This window comes from Mycetomoellerius zeteki, unplaced genomic scaffold (genome assembly GCF_001594055.1).
Source record: "Mycetomoellerius zeteki isolate Tzet28-1 unplaced genomic scaffold, Tzet1.0 scaffold289, whole genome shotgun sequence".
Classification (NCBI taxonomy): Eukaryota; Metazoa; Arthropoda; class Insecta; order Hymenoptera; family Formicidae; genus Mycetomoellerius; species Mycetomoellerius zeteki.
Genome location: NW_017257270.1, coordinates 270,711 through 288,822, shown reverse-complemented (window position 1 = coordinate 288,822; position 18,112 = coordinate 270,711). Strand labels below are relative to the sequence as shown.

Genomic DNA, 18,112 nt, shown 5'->3' with positions numbered 1-18,112 from the left:
GGAGGAAGCGATAGCACAGTCAAAGTCGGCAACACTTTCAAAAATATTTGATTGTCAGCACCCGATCCGAAACGCGTCCGCCGTGATCGAGTGGTTCTTCAGAACTGAAGCCGATAAAGCAAATGCAAACTATGGTGTCAGCTGATCTCTTACGGAACACAGCTATGTTAGTTACAGCGCTACCAACCTTGTAACTAAAAAGAAAATTTTCGACACAATATTTTTGGAACACAACCTTAGAACTCTCTTTTCATGAAGTTGCGGATTACGTGAGAAGTATCTGCCGTACGCAATCTCTAGATGCTTTTGCGGACATCTGATGCAGCTTACGGATTGCGGACTGTATTGGCGAATTCGGCACACATGCACTGACTCCGTTCTAATGCTGCCCCGACATGGTGCGAGTGCAGAACTACTTTAGTGCTATGCCAAATTACACTGTTAGAAACGTCAGTGCAACATTTTTTGAACTCGTTCAGTTCATTCGGTTGATCCGAATATAAATTCATTACTACACTGGGTCAGTTTTCATTTACCGAATACGATAATCTTAACGCACTGATACAGTGCGCACAAGCCGAATGCGTGGCACTGAAAAAGTTCACACTCAGTGCGCACTAGTGCGGTCTGTCAAATTCGCTATATGTATGTGAGGCCGGAATCAGACTAGGCATTAAAGATTGAAAGATTGAAATTTGACCAATCAAAACAATAGGAGCTAAAATTCCTTTACTCTCATTGGTCAAATTTCAATCTTCAATCTTCGATCTCAATCTTTAATGCGTAGTCTAATTCCGGCCTGATGGCACCTTAATGCCCGTGTCACACTACGCATTAGAAACTGAGGATTGCGAATTGAGGATTAGAATTCAGCTAATTAGAAAGAAACGGATTAAACTTAAGATTACCTGATTGGTCGAATTCTAATCCTTAATTCGCAATCCTCATTTTCCAATGCGTAGTGTGACACGGGCATAAGGCACTCGGGTGGATTTCCGAACGCAGTCCAGAGGTTTCGACGATTGACGTCCTTGAGAGGCAGCGTCGTCGCGCTTTTTTCCGCACGCACGACGAATAACATTAAAATGACAATTCTGCGCCAATACTGCGTCAAGTCTGGTCAAGTCGCAGAACGAGTCGCAGGAAGATGCGCGCGTTTTTGCAGATAGAGGGAAACGGTAGCGCACGATTGGTCGGCGCCACTGGTCGACATTCGTTCGCGAGATGTGTCATGTGACCCTTCCTCTATTTATGCAAACATCACCGATCACTCAGCCCCCGCAGTCTCGTGGCAAAACAATAACAAATAACACACGTCGTCGTTTCTCCGCGTTTCGACTGATTTCACGTCCGATTTCTCGCGCGATTCTTTCGTAAGTCATTCGCACGTGCAAGGAAAAGTCCGTAGTACGAGATTTGCACGATTGTAGGCGTGCTCGACGGCGATCGAGGATCCTCTCGCTCCCGTGAAACCCGTCGCGGGTCGTGGACGCCACGCGAGTCGGGTCTACTCTGACGATTCGGGGGGGAAGAAAAGTGAAACCCATTCTGGCCTCATCGCAAGATGCTGTCAGCTGCGAAAAATGCCCACTGACGAGAGACGCGCGATGCGTGCGTACTGTGTGCGCGCGTGGACCAATATGTGATTTTCGACCTGTGCTGCTGCTGCTGCTGCTGCTGCCTGTGCACATTGTCATTCTCTCCGAGCAGGTCAGCTCCCGTTTACCAGCGACTTAGGCAGAGAAACCGTTCCCTCGTGGCCCCGTCTGTGCGCGAGGCCACACGAGGCTACGAATCACTGCGAATCACTGCAAATCGATCGATCGGTACCAGGCGTGGACGAGTCAAAATCAGTCAAAACTGGAAACAGTGCAGCTCGCTCAGCGAGCGATAAGCCGCGCGTGTTTCCTCTTTCTCTTTCGTTATCGTCCCGTTGGGACATTGTCCAGCCGCCGTTCCGTTGTAACGCATGTATTAACACGTAACGACCGTTGCCGTCTACGATATTTGCCTCTAATACATCGGAAGTCGAACGACGAATAGATCGAGCTTGGGACGATTTATTTTGTTCAGTAAACTTTTGTGTTCCGTAGAAAAACAATTTCCAGAAGTATAATTGTTGACACTGCAGCGTGCTCGACACGCGCGCCTTATTAAGAAAAACGACGTTCTCTGTCGTTTTTTGTCAACGCACTCGTGGCTGATGGACGACTCCAAGTACAGCGACTTTTCGCTATCTAACACGATGGATAGCATAGTGAAGCAGGAACCTATCCAGGAGATGAGTTCGGCGTCGGCATCTGTGCCGATACCGGGAGGACATAGAGGTACCACGCGAGGAACTTATGATCAGTTCTCGCCGTCCCCTCTGGCGGTATCCTCAGGATGGGATATGAGGGCTGAGCAAATGGAATATCCTTTTAAAATGGATCCGGATCAGATGGACATCTCATTTAAGATGGATGAGGATGATATATTTCAAGTGGACAAAGCTGAACTTATTCAAGGTCCAACTCTGGCCGAATTAAACGCCAATGACGATACCTTGCTAGGAGATTTAAATTTTGATGATTTGTTATTACCCGAAGAAAGGGTACAGCCGTTAAAAATGGAATATGCTGCTCCATTAACTGGCTCTCTGTTTAGTAATAGCATAGGATTTGCACCCAGTAGTTTTCCTCAATCTGGAGTAACTCACCGTAGTTGTCCCACATATACAAATACATGTGGCTTTAATTTAAATAGAGGTTCAAATATTGTGGATAATGCGGAAGCTGTCAGTCCTACTGCGTTTCCTAGTCCAGGCACTAGTAACATTGCAGGTATGGTCAAAATGAATGTATTTTATTTTTTAATAATAACATTAAGCAACAGTATTTTTTTATATGTAACAGCAAAAACAATTAGATAATAATATTAGTATTGTGTTTTTGATGATTTATATTTATGTTTTTATTTATGTTATTTTTGTTGTTATTGTTCGTTGATAAGAATGATAACGTATTATAATTCATTCAGGTAGTTCAACAGCAAGCTCATCGACTTCACCACATCCTGTAACTCGGCCCATTGGCTCATCTACTTTACACGAGTTACTTATGAAAAGAGGTGAAAATCCATTTAATCCAGTATCTAATCAAGCTGATAATATCTCTACAATAGGTGGTAAACTTAAAATTTCGAGACTGTCTATGTCTGCACCAACGCAGACAATGGGACATTTGGATCAAATCTGGGCCCACAGGGAACCACGACAACATCTCTTAAGTACCGGTAGCTTGGTAGAGGCAGGATCGACGAGTAGTCTAAGTACTGGAGGTGCTCTTAGTCCAGATCCACTATGTGTTGATCCTCTTAGCCATGATGAAGGTTATGAAGACAGTGATGACGATAGTGATCACTATGATGACTACAGCAGTGATAATGGTATATATATATATGTATTAAAAAATATAGATATATAGTATATAATATAATTATATAATTTATACAAAATTAGTTTTTTTGTGTACTAAATAAAAATCGATTGATCAAATTAATTTTACATTTTTATTGAATATTTTGTAAACTAAGAGACAGAAATGAAAATATAGCTGTATAAATCATTGTTTATCTATCAGATTCAGGTGGAAGCGACGGCGAGGAGCAAAGTAATAACAGAGTAGGAACAGGAACTACAGAATTGGGAAAGGAAAGGCATAGTAAGAAAGAAAGATTCTTCTGGCAATATAATGTTCAAGCTAAGGGACCAAAAGGACAACGATTAATTGCGCGAGCGCGTTTGGAAGATCCACATGTCTTGAACGAAGCAACTGATCCAGTATTTAGTCCTCATTGTGCTCTTAGAGGAATTAAACATAGTGGAAAGGCACGGAAGGGCGACGGAAACGATCTTACACCAAATCCTCGCAAGCTTCATAACATCGGACGAGAACTAGATAAATTAAATCGTATTATAAATGATATGACACCTGTTTCAGAATTACCTTTCCCGGCAAGACCGAAAACGCGTAAAGAAAAAAATAAACTAGCTTCACGAGCATGCCGTTTAAAGAAAAAGGCTCAACATGAAGCAAATAAGATAAAGCTTCATGGACTTGAAGCAGAACACAGTTGAGTATACGTCAAAATAATAAATGTATTGAAACATATTGTTTTAAATATATTAAGAAAAATGAATAATTTTTTTTAGGACGTCTTATACAAGGTATATCACAAGCTAAACATACACTTGCTGCTAAATTAGCTGAATCCAATCCTGACACTCAAGAAGAGCTTACACGACAAATGGAAAAATGTTGCAAGCTAGCTACCAGTGAGTAATATCAATTTATATATATATATATAATTTCTTAGATAAAATGTATCATAAGTATGACATACAGATAAAACATACAATAAGCATACACATATTAGTTATTATTTTAATACATGCAAATTTCTGATTGCAGAAATGCGAATAGCAAGTCATTCAACAGATTTTGTGAACAAAGTGTTGGATAATATTAGAGCCGGTATTCCTGATGGTGGCATTGATAATTTTTAATATTATAGCGAATCGTTTTCCTATAAATCTTATGTCTACGCGTGTATATATATCTTTAGAAAAATGTGCTATGTCTATACACACATGTAGGGTAATGTTGCTTTTTATCTTGAAAGTTGCTGTTAAATGCTTCAGAAAGCAGATTTACAGTTAACTTATTGGTTAACGTATAATTAACATGTATCTTGTATACGTTATTTCCGAAAATGTCTACTGATGTAATAAGAAACGAAACCTTGATATACGTATTGGTTTATCTTTTAGACTTTCAAATGATTAATTTTTTTTTCTACAAAAGTATCTGCGTTTTCACCTATTGTATATATTGGTCAATCTGTATATAACATTTTTCATACATCACGTATAATAGTTTCAATAATGTATTTATGCAAACAAAGGATATGATTTTTTTTACAAATTAGCTGCAAAGGTCTCATTTGATTAAAAAAAGAACGGTTATAGTATATCCTGATGAAAGTGCAAAGAAAAAAGTGCCGAATGTCACTTAATTATAATATATTAAAGAGAGATGATATCATCAATGTCCATTATCAATCAACGTTGCACACGTTGTGTAATACTAAATTTAATCTTTAAATTACAGTGAATGTGTATCACACACAGCAGAACTTTTGGCCTTAGGATGGTAAAATTGATATGTTAAATTTAATTAAAAGAATCAGGAAAGAGCATGGGCAATAGGAGTCAAAACGCGGAAAACGTTGCACAAATAATACGACTATGAAGCGTAAAAAACTTCTTTATTTGATAAACGCGCTTGCATGTTTCGGTTCATTTTTGAGCTTTCTTCAGAGACAACATACATTCACGTACATAAAAAGTAACAAACATTAATTTGTATGGTGAGCTCCCCATATCGAGAATATAATTGTCAATTTGAACTCAGATAAAAATAAAAGAAAGAAAAAAGAAAAACGAAAAGAAATTTTTAAACATATCAAATTAGAGAGAATGGAATTGATATGTTTAAAAACTCTTTTTCTTTTTTCTTTCTTTTATTTTTATCTGAGTTCAAATTGACAATTATATTCTCGATACGGGGAGCTCACCATGACAAATTAATGTTTGTTACTTTTTATATACGTGAATGTATGTTGTCTCTGAAGAAAGCTCAAAAATGAACCGAAACATGTAAGCGCGTTTATCAAATAAAGAAGTTTTTTACGCTTCATAGTCGTATTATTTGCGCAACGTCTTCCGCGTTTTGACTCCTATTGCCCATGCTCTTTCCTGATTCTTTTGATTTATAAGGAGTCTTTGTGGGTTTGATTTGTTATACGGACTTAAATTTAATTATAATGATATTCAAAAATATTCAAAATGTCGACGATTTTTTTCCGAATAAGTTTAATTAATTCCATTTTTACGTAATTACTAATGATAATCAAGGTTTCGGAATTATTAATGGCGGCTGATGCAACAATACTAAGAATTGACATTGATGATCTTTTTTTTAATGTTTAGACGATGTAGTTTTAATCATAATAGTAAAAGATTTAGAATGTGCATTTAGATGCACTTAGAAATGAGCTTTGAATTATATAGTTGTTTGCTATTTGCTGACTCGATCTACCTCAGAACGAAACGCTATACCTACGTACATATATATTTGGATTATATAAAGATAAAATAATAATGTATGTGGAAAGATTGTAATCGTGGCGCGAGGTGGAATATCATTGCTTTAGAATTTTAGAAGAGTGGGTGGATATAGCAAAGCATATGCATCTCTTCTATAGCGTCTACATCTCTTTTAAACAATCTCTTCAACGATTGTTTAGAGCGATTGTACGCCGCGATTAGAATTATAATTATATTTTACTAATCACTAATATACACATACATATATTTTAAATATGCAAGATGTTAATTCATATTATATATTCGTACTAATATTTTTTTAATCGATTTTTGTATGTAAAGTTGCGCTGAAGATCATAGTTATGAAAGAAAAGATCCGTGTGGATATATAGTCATAAGATTACATACATATATAAATACAGATGTTGTATAATCCCTATCGAATCGTTATGCAGTCTAATTTATTGTTATGCGGGGTACCACCGTAGGTTTCATTCGCTGTGTATGTAACGTTGGCAAAAATTAATGTGTGTAATATCAGTGTAGCACGAGACGTCACTCCGATATCGCCATAATTACAAGTGTGCGGGAAATGTTACATGTAATAAGAATATTTCTTTCTTCTTTTATAGTGTGCAATACGCGCGTTTGTGCGAAAAGCGCCACTTTATTGTTTCGACGATGATCCCGATTTTACGATGATATGCTTGTGATATGCTTCGTTCGCTCGCTCGCTTGCGCATTCGTTGCCTCCGATCGCGATCCCTGCGTACTCATCGAGAAGTGAGGATAAATGCGCACAACCCTTTGTTATCGCGCGGGTCAGTGTAAGATATAAAATTGCAATCAGCGTGCGAGTGCATTCCTGACGTTAATCGTGCTAATTGAGTTACGGCAAACGACCCGAGGATAAACTGATCAGAATATGTAATGATGATTGAATTATTTTTATTCTAATAAAAAAACACATGTGAACGGCAAGCGAATTTTTCATTATAATTATTTTAAAGATAATTTGTAAAGATGTTATGTTTCAAATGTCTTTCTTAATGCAAGATTATACGTAATCAATGCAAAATTAATAAAATTTAATACACAAGGTGGGTGGAAGAGAAAAAGAGTTTGAGATATTAACTAAATTTAATTAACACGTAAAAGAAATATATATATATATGAATATTTATGTCATAAAAAGCGAGATTTTACGAAAGAGACAATACCGCATTGTTCCATAATCATTAGTCATCGAACGCATCCGATCGGTCATTCTCATTTAATTGGTATAACTCGACGTGACTGACGTTGTCATCCGATTTCCGCATGTTTTCCAATTCGAGCACATAATATAACGAAGGATGTCACGCGCGCGCTTTGTCAATCTCTGCGAATTGATCAAAATTGAGACGAAAACAATTGGCATGCAATGCGAATATTCATAAAACGCAGAACATTCATGCAATATTTTTGTGTCGTTGCAGTATATAAACGCGTAAAGCGTTTTATAATTATATATTAAATGAAGATACATATTTTTAAGGTAAAATATTGATCGAAAAATTTGGATGATTGAGTCTTTTGAAACTTTCGAATATCTCAGATTCTTTGCAGATAAAGTTACAGTTGTGATGAAAAATGTACGGAAAAAAAACTTTCTAAAGTTTGACAGTCTTGTGAGTTTACACGACTACCAAAATTGGACTTGAGTAATTCATATACCTAATATGATATTAATTTTACGATTTATTACTTTTATAAATATGTATGCATATGTGGCCCGTAGTTTGACTGTGTCATCTGAAAAAATATCAAAAACTTAATATTCAAATTGAATCAAACATCCATTATAAAAAAATCGAACATCTATATTATAAGAAAAACAATTAGCAATTTGAGATTTGATTTAATTAGATGTATACCAGTTACACATGTCAATATGGATTAAAAATATCGATTGTAAATATATTCAGATATTTAAAAATTATTTATATTCATTCTGAATGAATAGACATTATATATAGAAAAATATGTAGAATAACGAAACCCATACAGCACAGAATTTGCAGCAATATTGCTGCAAAATCTCTGCAATATTGCTGCAATGTTGCAACAGTGTTGCTGCAACTTTTGTGCAACTTTGTGCTGTAGGGGAAATTTTTTCTAAAAATAGATTTTCTAAAAAGCGATGATAAAATTCTATTTTTTTTTTTTTATATATATAATAAAGCTGGGCTCCATGGAGTTTGAAGTTTCGGCCAATACCACCAATACTCCAATGTTCGATTGACTCCGATCTGCTCCGATCTCGTTACCGACAGTCGAACGTCAAATGCAAGCTGAAATGTAATTGGGGGAAGAGGATATTCCGAGCAGCCATAGCGTAGAGATACCTGTTGTCCTTCTCGCACGTATTGACCTGTATTGTACGTCAACGAGATAGATAGGCCGAGACAGGCATAGGCCGAGATCAGATCGCCAAGTCGTATTGTCGCATGACGATCGATGACGGTTTCGCACGGCACGTAAACGCCTGCATGCTCGCAGTTATGCGCTTCCATTGTGAAAATACAAGTGCTTTATGGTGATAATATGTCAAAACCAAACATAAGGAAAATAACGGCTGACCCTACGAAATGTAATACAGACTCTTCACGACGGCCGAGTGTGTTTGAGAGGTTGGGCACCAAACCAGCGATCGCCGCCGCCGCCGCCGCTCAAAATACATCGGATTATTGCAGAAATTGGGCTCTCAACGGCAGTTGTTCCTACGGAAAAAGTTGCAAGTGAGTGCTGATTTCATTTGTCATAAGCCCTCGCCGAAGTGCACAGTAGTAATTGACTGATTGATCATTGCAAGATTTTACACTTGCACATGAAAAAAAAAAACAATTTCGTTTTATGATATAAAGATAAAATAGTAGAATTTTTGTAACATATATACTCTAATTATTTCACGGTTTATTATTAACTGAAATTATGATTAAAATGAGCTCTATGATAGCTCTTATGATTAAAATGAACTCTATGAGTTCTATTTCTATTTTCTTCAATATTTCAAATAGCTGATTTTGATGATCTAATAGTCTTATTTATTTTGCGTAATATGATATAATCATTTATTAATCCGAAAACTAATTTCTTATAAAGATCTGATTTCTAATTTATTTTTTTATTCTTTATTAAAGCATATTGCTTATTGGTCTAATGCAATTTCTCATTTCTCTTATTTGTTAATTAGATACGCAAACACACACACATTGATAAGCCCATCCAAGCGTGCTAAGAAAGATAATGCGATCACAGGTACATGTGGGGTAAGCTCAAGTCATATTTTTCTATTTAATAACAATTTTATTTGATATGTGTATACATATAGTTTCCAGCATTGTAATATAATTAATAAGAGTAAAAATTGATGATTGACTATAAACTATAAACCAAAAAAATCAAGAATTTTTGTTTGATCCTCTTGATGTTGCAGCTCATTGCAGAGGATCCCTTCAAACGGCTCACATCGAAGATCGTGAAAAAGGCGTCGCATAGTCCGGACTTAAACATAGAAGAGTGGAATCAGACAGATCTCGAGTACGAGGACGAGAAAGTGTTGGAGAGACGGCGGCAATTGATACAACGGGAACTGAAATTACAAATGAAGAAGGACAAAGAAGTACATGGCAAGGATAAAGTAAGGCAGAAGAAAAAAGCGATGAGCTCCTCCTCTAGTTCGCGCACATCTAGCACGTCTAGCAGTAGCAGCAGCTCTAGCAGCGAAGACTCCTCTTCTACATCCACATCGGACTCGCACAAGAAAATCAAAAAGATCAAGACTAAGAGACATCATAGTATTTCAGCCGATTATAGTGAGGACAAAGAAAGAAAGAAAAAGTAAATACTCATTTATAGCGTATTTGGTCCGAGCGGATTTGCACCAATCTGGGTTGGATTAATGAGTGTTTACGTTGTATGCTCTCCTATAGTAGAACATGTAACGTCAACTGATAATAGAACGTTATCCGACTCAAATCGGTGCAAACCCGTTCGGAGTCAAAATTAGTATGCTTTGTACTTTATAGTATATGAATATGTAATTGTGAATATTTATAAGCAAACAAATTACTTGTAGTTTTATATTCAATAAATAATCTATTATTATATATAATTTATTATGTATTATATATTATATTTTAATGGAGAGTTATATATATAAATCCTTGCTATCATGAGTGAATTTTACAGATTGAAACTCAAGAGATTAGGAACAAGAAATGACAAAGCCGTCAATAAGAAGAAACGCAAACTTGACAATCCCATAAAGAAAGATCTTACTACGAGACCAGTCAAGAAGTATGGTTCGTCGTCTGTATCCAGGAAGCATACCAGCTCGTTACGCGCTAGATCACCTATCGCTGCGATACAACAGGGATCTACGAGTGGAGTCACGTCTGCAGTGGCCGCAACGTTGGGCTCGCAGATTTCTGTGGCGCATCACGCATCATCCAGCAAAATCCGGGAAAGAAACAGGAGCGAATCGCCGAAAGCGGTAAAGAATCGAGAAATGGACAAGGAGGACGGCAGGCATTACAAAAAGGTGCGTGATATGGACGAGTGTCTGTCCAAGGACGCTGTCAAGTGCAAGTCATTCGATAAAATCAAAGAACAGGAGAAAGAAAAGAACCGCACTGTTGATGAAAAAACCAAATCAGACGATCGGTTGAGGTCCAAGTACAAGGAGAAGGACGTGCGTTCACGTACACCGCCGCCACCGCCGTCGTCATCGGAACGATCATCCAAGTACCAGCACATTAAAGAGAATGCGTCATCAAAAGTACAACGTAGTCGAACGCCATCGAGGAGACGTGATGTTACCCCGGCGAAGAATACGGAGAAGCAAGGCAATTCGTCGAGTCGCGTGAGAGATGCGGAGAAGAAAGATCGCGACTTGCACAAGAGAGATAAAAGCAAAGAACGAGATGATACGAAAAAAAACGAGCAGACGTCTTCTGGTAAAACAAAACAGACAATGACTTCGAATCAAGACGACAGCTATCGAAGGAACAACACGAATAAGGACAACTTTGATGATAAGACTTACGGCGGTGATAAGACGCGACAGAAAAGCCGTGAGCGTCAGCGCGAGAAGGAGATGAGAGACGAGCGCCCCTCGAGACTAACTCGTGATCAGCGCCAAGAACCTCAACGCGACAAGGATAAGGATGAATCTCAGGAGCGTTGTCGTAATGAAAGGCAACGCGAGCGTGATCGTGATCGGGACCGGGATCGAGAAAGAGAACGAGAACGCGACAGAGAGAGAGATAGAGATCGCGAACGAGAACGAGAACGCGATCGTGAGCGAGAAAGAGATCGTGAAATACGAGATCGCGATCGCGACCGAGAAAGAGAGAAGTCTATGAAGCCACGAGAAAGGGACGTGTCTACAGTAATTTCACCCGCGACATTGAACCTATCGGCGGATAAGAGTTCACGTTACAATAACAGAATCAAGGAACGACCTCTAGGTAAGGATGTGTCGTTTGAGAAGAGCGGCGGGACACGCGAGCGAAACAGGAGCGAACGCGAACGGGAACGATCTGAAACAAAAGCTCTCGCCGAGCGTGAACGGAGTTCCACGCAGTCCCGACTGGATGGAAGATACGAAAGAAGTACCGTTGTCGAAAAAGACGTATCGTTAAGTCGTAGTAAATCGACTGTCAATTCACCCCGGGATCGCATGGATCGTTTTCGGGAAACGTCTTTAGATCGTGTATCCTTGCACGAAAAGAGTGGACACGCCGCGCCGTCGTCGAGCGTTCAGTCAACAGCGACGTTACCGCCCGTACCTTCGGCTTCATCTTCCTCATCAGTAGTAGCTGTGACACCCGCTCTATCATCTCGCGATCATCTTATAGACATGGTGGACAATCACTACGATAGGGACAGGCACAGAAGGTTCGGCGTGAGATATGAACGGGGTCACACGTCGGAGCATAACAGTAGGAAGGATCAGGCACGAATTGAATCGAATCGCGTTCCGAGCAAAATCAACCGGATAGTGGATCGTCGAGATGCAAACAGTCCGCGACGCACCATGGAGGTGGACAGAAACTTTGGTAGGAACTACGGCAGATTGCCGGAGCACTGGGACGAGCAGGAAGAATCAGCTCCACACGTTGAGTATCGAGATCACGCTCACATTCACGAGGATGACAGAAGAAAGACTATTGAGGGTAGAAGGTTTGATAGTCCCTTTGAAGAGAGACGCGTTGCTCGCGACGAGAGATCCAGAGAGGCGAGATATGTGATCCAAACTACAGAGCGACCATCCTTCGATGATCATCGTCATCATCATCATCATCATCGACATCCTCTGTATCCTAGCGATAAGTTGAGAAGTGGTGGAGCGAATATCAGGTAATAATTAACGTATTAATATGAACTGAAGAAATATTATTCTTTTGCTTTTTGAAGATCAATTCGAGATAATATTGAATTACATTTTTGATGTTATTCTTTTATTAAGATAGTGTATTATTCTATCTTAACGGATAACTTTTCAAAACTGAAACAAAGATATTATAAAAGATATTATATATTGTGAAATCATATCTTATAATTATAAACTTTTATGTTTTTTTTCTTCAAATCATCACTAAAGTTTCATCTTTTTTCATTATTATTTATATATATTTTCTATTTTAGAGATGAAACTGTTTCTAATGATAATTGGGAGGGACATCACCGTGATGTGGAACACGGTCGAGACCGTAATTATCAGACGGTAGAATGGGAGGAAAGGGAATGGCGCACTAGACCATTATGGGAAAGCAGAGATAGTCTTCCTCGTTCGGAAATACATGATGACGAGTGGAATTCCAGATATGACAATACTATAAGCGACTGGAAGTCTAATGATACACGAAAATGGGATAATCAAAACGTTCACGTTCGATCGCATTACAGAAACGAGCGCACGAAGGACTTGGAGCACGGAGAATCTACGCAACATAGGTAAACATAAAGTCTTACATGATTAAAATGAAAATTATAGTATGTATATGTCTGTATTATATTAGTTAGAGCATGTTAAATAAAAATAATTCTTATAGTAAAAGACGATCATACAATGCGCCAGAAACAAGAGAAGAGCCAGTGATTCATTCTTCTGCTAAGCAAGCTGCTATTTATGGTAGCATGAAAGAAGAACCTATCAACAAGAAGTTGATGGAACTTGCTGAAGGTAGATTGTGCACAACTACTAGAGAAAAGTCCACGGATAACTTTCAAAAGAAGAATCAGCAAAAAGATAAACCCGAAATAAAGGAACCTGTCGCGGTGGAACCAAAGCGTCCCATTGCCGATGAATCTTTACAGACTCTTCATACCGAAAGCGATTTGAGTGATATTAGCGATGATCCTGATGATATATTAAACATGGAAGAAGATACTACAGTACATATCCTATACTTTTATTTTTTTTATTTTTATTTCAAAATGCGATGCTCACACTTTTATATATAATTTTTCAACAGGATATGGAAACTAATAAAACACGGACAAATAAGAAAGCATCAGATGCTGCTCACCGTGATGTACAGTCAACAGTACAAGAGCCAGCTCAATTATCTCCGAAAGAACCTGCAGAAGAAACTATTTTCAGTTCAAAATCTAAGGATAATGCTGATACAGTATCATTGAAGTAAGATATATAGATTATAAAATGTTAATTATAAAAGATAAAACGTTTCTGTGAAAGAAATTATTTGATATAAAGTTCGTAGTTTGTAACGAAAAAATATGCGATTATCTTTAAAAAAAAATTAATTTCTTTTGCTTCAGATTGCTTTATTTATGCGAAAACTCTAATTTTATATCTAAAACATCAAATTTTATATCTGGCTCTCTTTATGGTATTAGGAATATGGAAGACGATAATATGGAGACTATGGATTTTGAAGAAATTTCTGATGGTGAGTTAGAGGAGGACATCAAAACGAGCGGAAAAGGACTAGGTGATGCCTTAGGAGTCGATTGGGAATCTCTTGTGAAGGAAACACAAGCGAGGAGAATTGTTCCGTCCAATCAAGACTCTGCGGAGAATCGATGGCAGTGTAAAGCTATCTTCTATAGAATCGGTATATCTAAGAAATATGCGGGCGAAGATTTCATGAAAAAGCTGGTAAAAAAGTATGAGAAGAACGGTGAGTTTCAATAGTTTCGTTAAAATCAGAAATGGGTCTCTGTGCATATAATTAATTTTTACATCCTTTTTTTTATAGATCATAAAGAATTTTTGCTGAATGATATTGCACTAATGCACACAGCACTTGCACGAAATCGGTTACTTCAAGATTTAGGTAATGGTGCAATGCATTCTGTAGATGATACTTTGTATAGGTAAGGTTTTAAATTATTCTTATATTTAAGAAAAAAATTGCTTTAAAAAGCGTTATAAATATCAATAGTTACATTATAAACTTTAACGTGTAATATTATTAATAGAATCAAATTTTGTAGAAATAATAATGCAAGTTACGATGAAGACGTGGACTATGATTGGGAAACATTGAAGCCAAGTACTACTTTGTACGAAGAAGCGAAATGTTTATTACAGCAAGTGATATGAAAAAATAATAAGATTTGTACATAAAATTATGAATAGTCACTGTTTTCTTGTATTTATATATATAAAGTATATTATATGTATAAAATGTGTGGGATACACAGTACAAGCAGCAAAAGATTCTACAAAAAATTACATTATTTTATTATAGAATGTACATTATGTATTAATATTCGTTATCGAGACAAATTTAAAAACACGAAATCGTTGAAGAAATATACAAGAAGCACAAATATGCTATTAAATTTCAAAATCATGTTCTAAAAATGAAGGTTTGTATTTAAAAAACTTTTATATTTTATTTTGTTGCAAAGTAACACCCTCTTGTCATTCGCGCTATCTATATTGCCCTAGTGCGTGCGTGCGTGCGTGCATGCGTGCGGGCGGGCGGGCGTACGTGTGTATAGACACATATATATATATACTGTTTACTTTATTTCACATTGACTACGTTTACACGGACCGATTTACGCCGAAGTTATAACATCGATATTAGGAAACTGGTCAATCACAGTCATTCCATTGTTCAGAAGAATAGCTATGATTGGCCAGTTTCATAACATTGATGTTATAACTTCGGCGTAAATTAAGCCGTATAAACAAATCAAACAACGTAGTTGTCAAACGTAGTCAACAAATCTTATCTTATCATGACTTATAATTGCTAATCATTATTTGAATATAATTTATGTCTAAAAATGTGCATTTTTATTTTGGCAAAGTTCGTCAATGAATCTTCACACATTTTAAATCTCGTGATATATATATATATATATGTATATATATATATACATAAAACAATTTTTTTATTATATGCAATGTATAGTGCACGAATTTAAAAATACAGTGTCAAATAATTAAATTGTGAAAGTTGTAATGTAGACGCATTCTTTGCTTTCTCGTAATGTATGTACACATTTACAAATATCGGTAATAAATAGGAACAGTGTCAAAATAGTCGTTTGTTAATTAATCGCTTTTGCGAACACAGGCTGCGCCAACATCGTTTTGTAATATACTCATTGCCTCTCTTAACAGTTGTTCATTATCGCCATTCTAAAAAAAAAAGATTTAAAATAATAATTAGGATAAATATAATAAACATAGATTATTCGTCGTACTTTTATGTGCAGATATGTCTGTTCATCGTTATCAGAAATCTGGCGTTTAAACAATTCAAGATTTGTACGATACAATTCGTATAAAACAAGACCTGGAATATATTAGAAATACATTAAAAATTTCATTTTTTTTTAACTTACTTTATTATAAAATATATACTAAAATATATATTATATATATTTTTTCTGAAACTATGTCTCCTTTTGACATGAATAAGTTAATAACATATTACGTTGACATTATTATAGAATATCCTTTTAATAGAAAAAAGAACACAATCTTCATTCCGATCTTTCCTATCCTGTCCATCTCGTTTTTGTTCACAGTAACAATGTTATATATATATATATATATAAAATTTAATATATAAAAGAGAAACATTTCTTACATCATATTATATTACCTTTTTTAATAGAATCTCCAGAACCCAAAGTGTCTAAAGCAGAAAGTATATCGTCACAATACATCTTTTTAATTCTAAGTTCTGTATCCGTGAGATCTGCAAAATACATTTCACTATGATGTACGCATGTATTAAGCAACATAAAGGTAAAAGGCTTCTATAAAATACTTCACAATAATATTTATGGAATATTATGTACATCTTACCTTCCCATTTAAGATCGGGAACTCTGCCAAAGTAAGATATTATACGATATTTGATATTCATCATGATATAATTAGTGGCAGGTATCAATCTCGATAGTACTGCTTCTGTAAATCTTAGAATTTCTCGCGGAGTTTTATACATAGCATCAGATACAAATGTGTTCAATCCTGAATGAATACATTCGATCTGTAAAGCAACGAAATTCACATTCATAGAAGAAATCAGAATAGACTTTGGTATTGTCGAAATATTGTGATTTTAATCATATGCTCATACAAATTCAAATGTGCGCGAATCTTATCAATATATGCAAATACTATATTTCCTAAAATCAATAATTATATAAAAAACATTATCCTTCATAGAGAAAGAGTCGTTATAGATTACTTCAATTATTTTTACATATAAAAATGTAGCGTTATATTTCAGTTCTTAGATACCACCTGTCTGTAATTCACGCTGGTTTGGCACTTATGACAAATCCAGAATGATTCACGATTGAGAGGATTAAAAGGTAACAAGCATCCTGAACAACTGTCCCTCGCGCAGAGAAGCGCGCCGAGTTGAGAACCGAATTCCTAGGAGAAATAAGAATGTCTCGCATAAATTTTTGTTGCGAGATATTGTCGCAGTATTGACATACCAGAGGATCGGAGCACCTATTGCAATTGCAGGAGAAACGTTTGGTGACTTTTAAGAACTGCCTTCTGCTCGATGTATCCCAAAGCAGATCGGTATAGGACATGGTGATCTCTTCGCCAGCGGCAATAGGCAGCACGGCGCTCACGTACAACCGTTGCTGATCGTCGAAGTGATGCCTGGTATTTGGCACGCAACAATGATTCTGTAATGCTCCCATTAGATAAAGACCACGTAAACTCGTGGTATAGTCCTTGTCCCGTGAAGGTACAACCACAACTTCGAACGAATTTGTATTAAAGACGCCGCAAGTGCGTCTCATGAGTTCCATTTGCTCCTCGCTGGGAAGATTGACTACGTTTCTCTTGAGCAAGTCGATCTATGGCAAAATTGAAGAACGCATGTTATAAGATGCTTTATTTTATACTTTATACGATATTTTTTTTATAAATATTACATGAAGAAATTGTAAGGAGTCATAATAGACTAAACAAGATAACTTGAACTACATATATAAATTATGGGCGTAGAACTATGTTAATCACATTCTTTGACTAAGATATATAGTGAATAGCTGAATTTTTAAAATAATATTTATTGCTTTATACACTACTCAACAAAATTAAAGGATCATTTAAAATCAGTGCTAAAAAGTTACCTTCAATTTGGTTCTTTTAGCGTCGATTTGTTGAGTGGTTTATAAAGCAACAAATAATATTATTTAAAAGATTCAGCTATTCATTTTCCACTCTTCTACAAAGCTAGACATTTATTGTACAAATGGAATACTTATGTGATATCTTGTATAAAAGAAAACGTACCTCGTAGTTGGGAGTAAGATTCGCATGGCACTCAAGAGCATACAAGAGTTTATACTGATCTTTCGATAATGTAAGACCTCGTATCGGCACTACTGCGAGTAACAGGTCTTTGGACCAGGTAGAACCACAAGTTGGCGTCCATTCTCTCAAGAATCGGC

At 36.6% G+C, this 18,112-nt stretch overlaps 3 protein-coding genes across 5 annotated transcripts in view; 2 read left to right on the top strand and 1 right to left on the bottom strand.

Moving 5' to 3' along the window:
• The first annotated feature begins 1,983 nt into the window (after window positions 1-1,983).
• Window positions 1,984-4,688, top strand: REPTOR (repressed by TOR). The gene is made up of 5 exons (XM_018450626.1): window positions 1,984-2,822; window positions 3,019-3,426; window positions 3,621-4,112; window positions 4,193-4,315; window positions 4,452-4,688. The coding sequence occupies exons 1-5, from the start codon at window positions 2,204-2,206 to the stop codon at window positions 4,544-4,546; spliced, it is 1,737 nt and encodes a 578-aa protein (XP_018306128.1). The 5' UTR covers window positions 1,984-2,203; the 3' UTR covers window positions 4,547-4,688.
• A 3,878-nt stretch (window positions 4,689-8,566) lies between these two features.
• Window positions 8,567-14,789, top strand: LOC108724305 (zinc finger CCCH domain-containing protein 13). Its single transcript, XM_018450623.1, has 10 exons — window positions 8,567-8,928; window positions 9,384-9,459; window positions 9,627-10,030; window positions 10,382-12,553; window positions 12,842-13,150; window positions 13,249-13,591; window positions 13,672-13,838; window positions 14,057-14,340; window positions 14,419-14,536; window positions 14,657-14,789. The coding sequence occupies exons 1-10, from the start codon at window positions 8,735-8,737 to the stop codon at window positions 14,763-14,765; spliced, it is 4,176 nt and encodes a 1,391-aa protein (XP_018306125.1). The 5' UTR covers window positions 8,567-8,734; the 3' UTR covers window positions 14,766-14,789.
• An 807-nt stretch (window positions 14,790-15,596) lies between these two features.
• LOC108724303 (protein msta) overlaps window positions 15,597-18,112 on the bottom strand; it is a 2,914-nt gene continuing 398 nt past the window's right edge. The window contains exons 2-8 of one of the 3 annotated variants that reach the window (XM_018450617.1): window positions 17,955-18,112; window positions 17,138-17,512; window positions 16,938-17,072; window positions 16,494-16,680; window positions 16,288-16,383; window positions 15,884-15,975; window positions 15,597-15,818 (exon numbers count right to left, since the gene is read on the bottom strand). In XM_018450617.1, coding sequence (XP_018306119.1) covers window positions 15,732-15,818; window positions 15,884-15,975; window positions 16,288-16,383; window positions 16,494-16,680; window positions 16,938-17,072; window positions 17,138-17,512; window positions 17,955-18,112 — 1,130 coding nt within the window. In that variant the 3' untranslated portion in view covers window positions 15,597-15,731. The remainder of the gene's footprint in view (window positions 15,819-15,883; window positions 15,976-16,287; window positions 16,384-16,493; window positions 16,681-16,937; window positions 17,073-17,137; window positions 17,513-17,954) is intronic. The other 2 variants (XM_018450619.1, XM_018450620.1) reach the window with 2 other exon arrangements.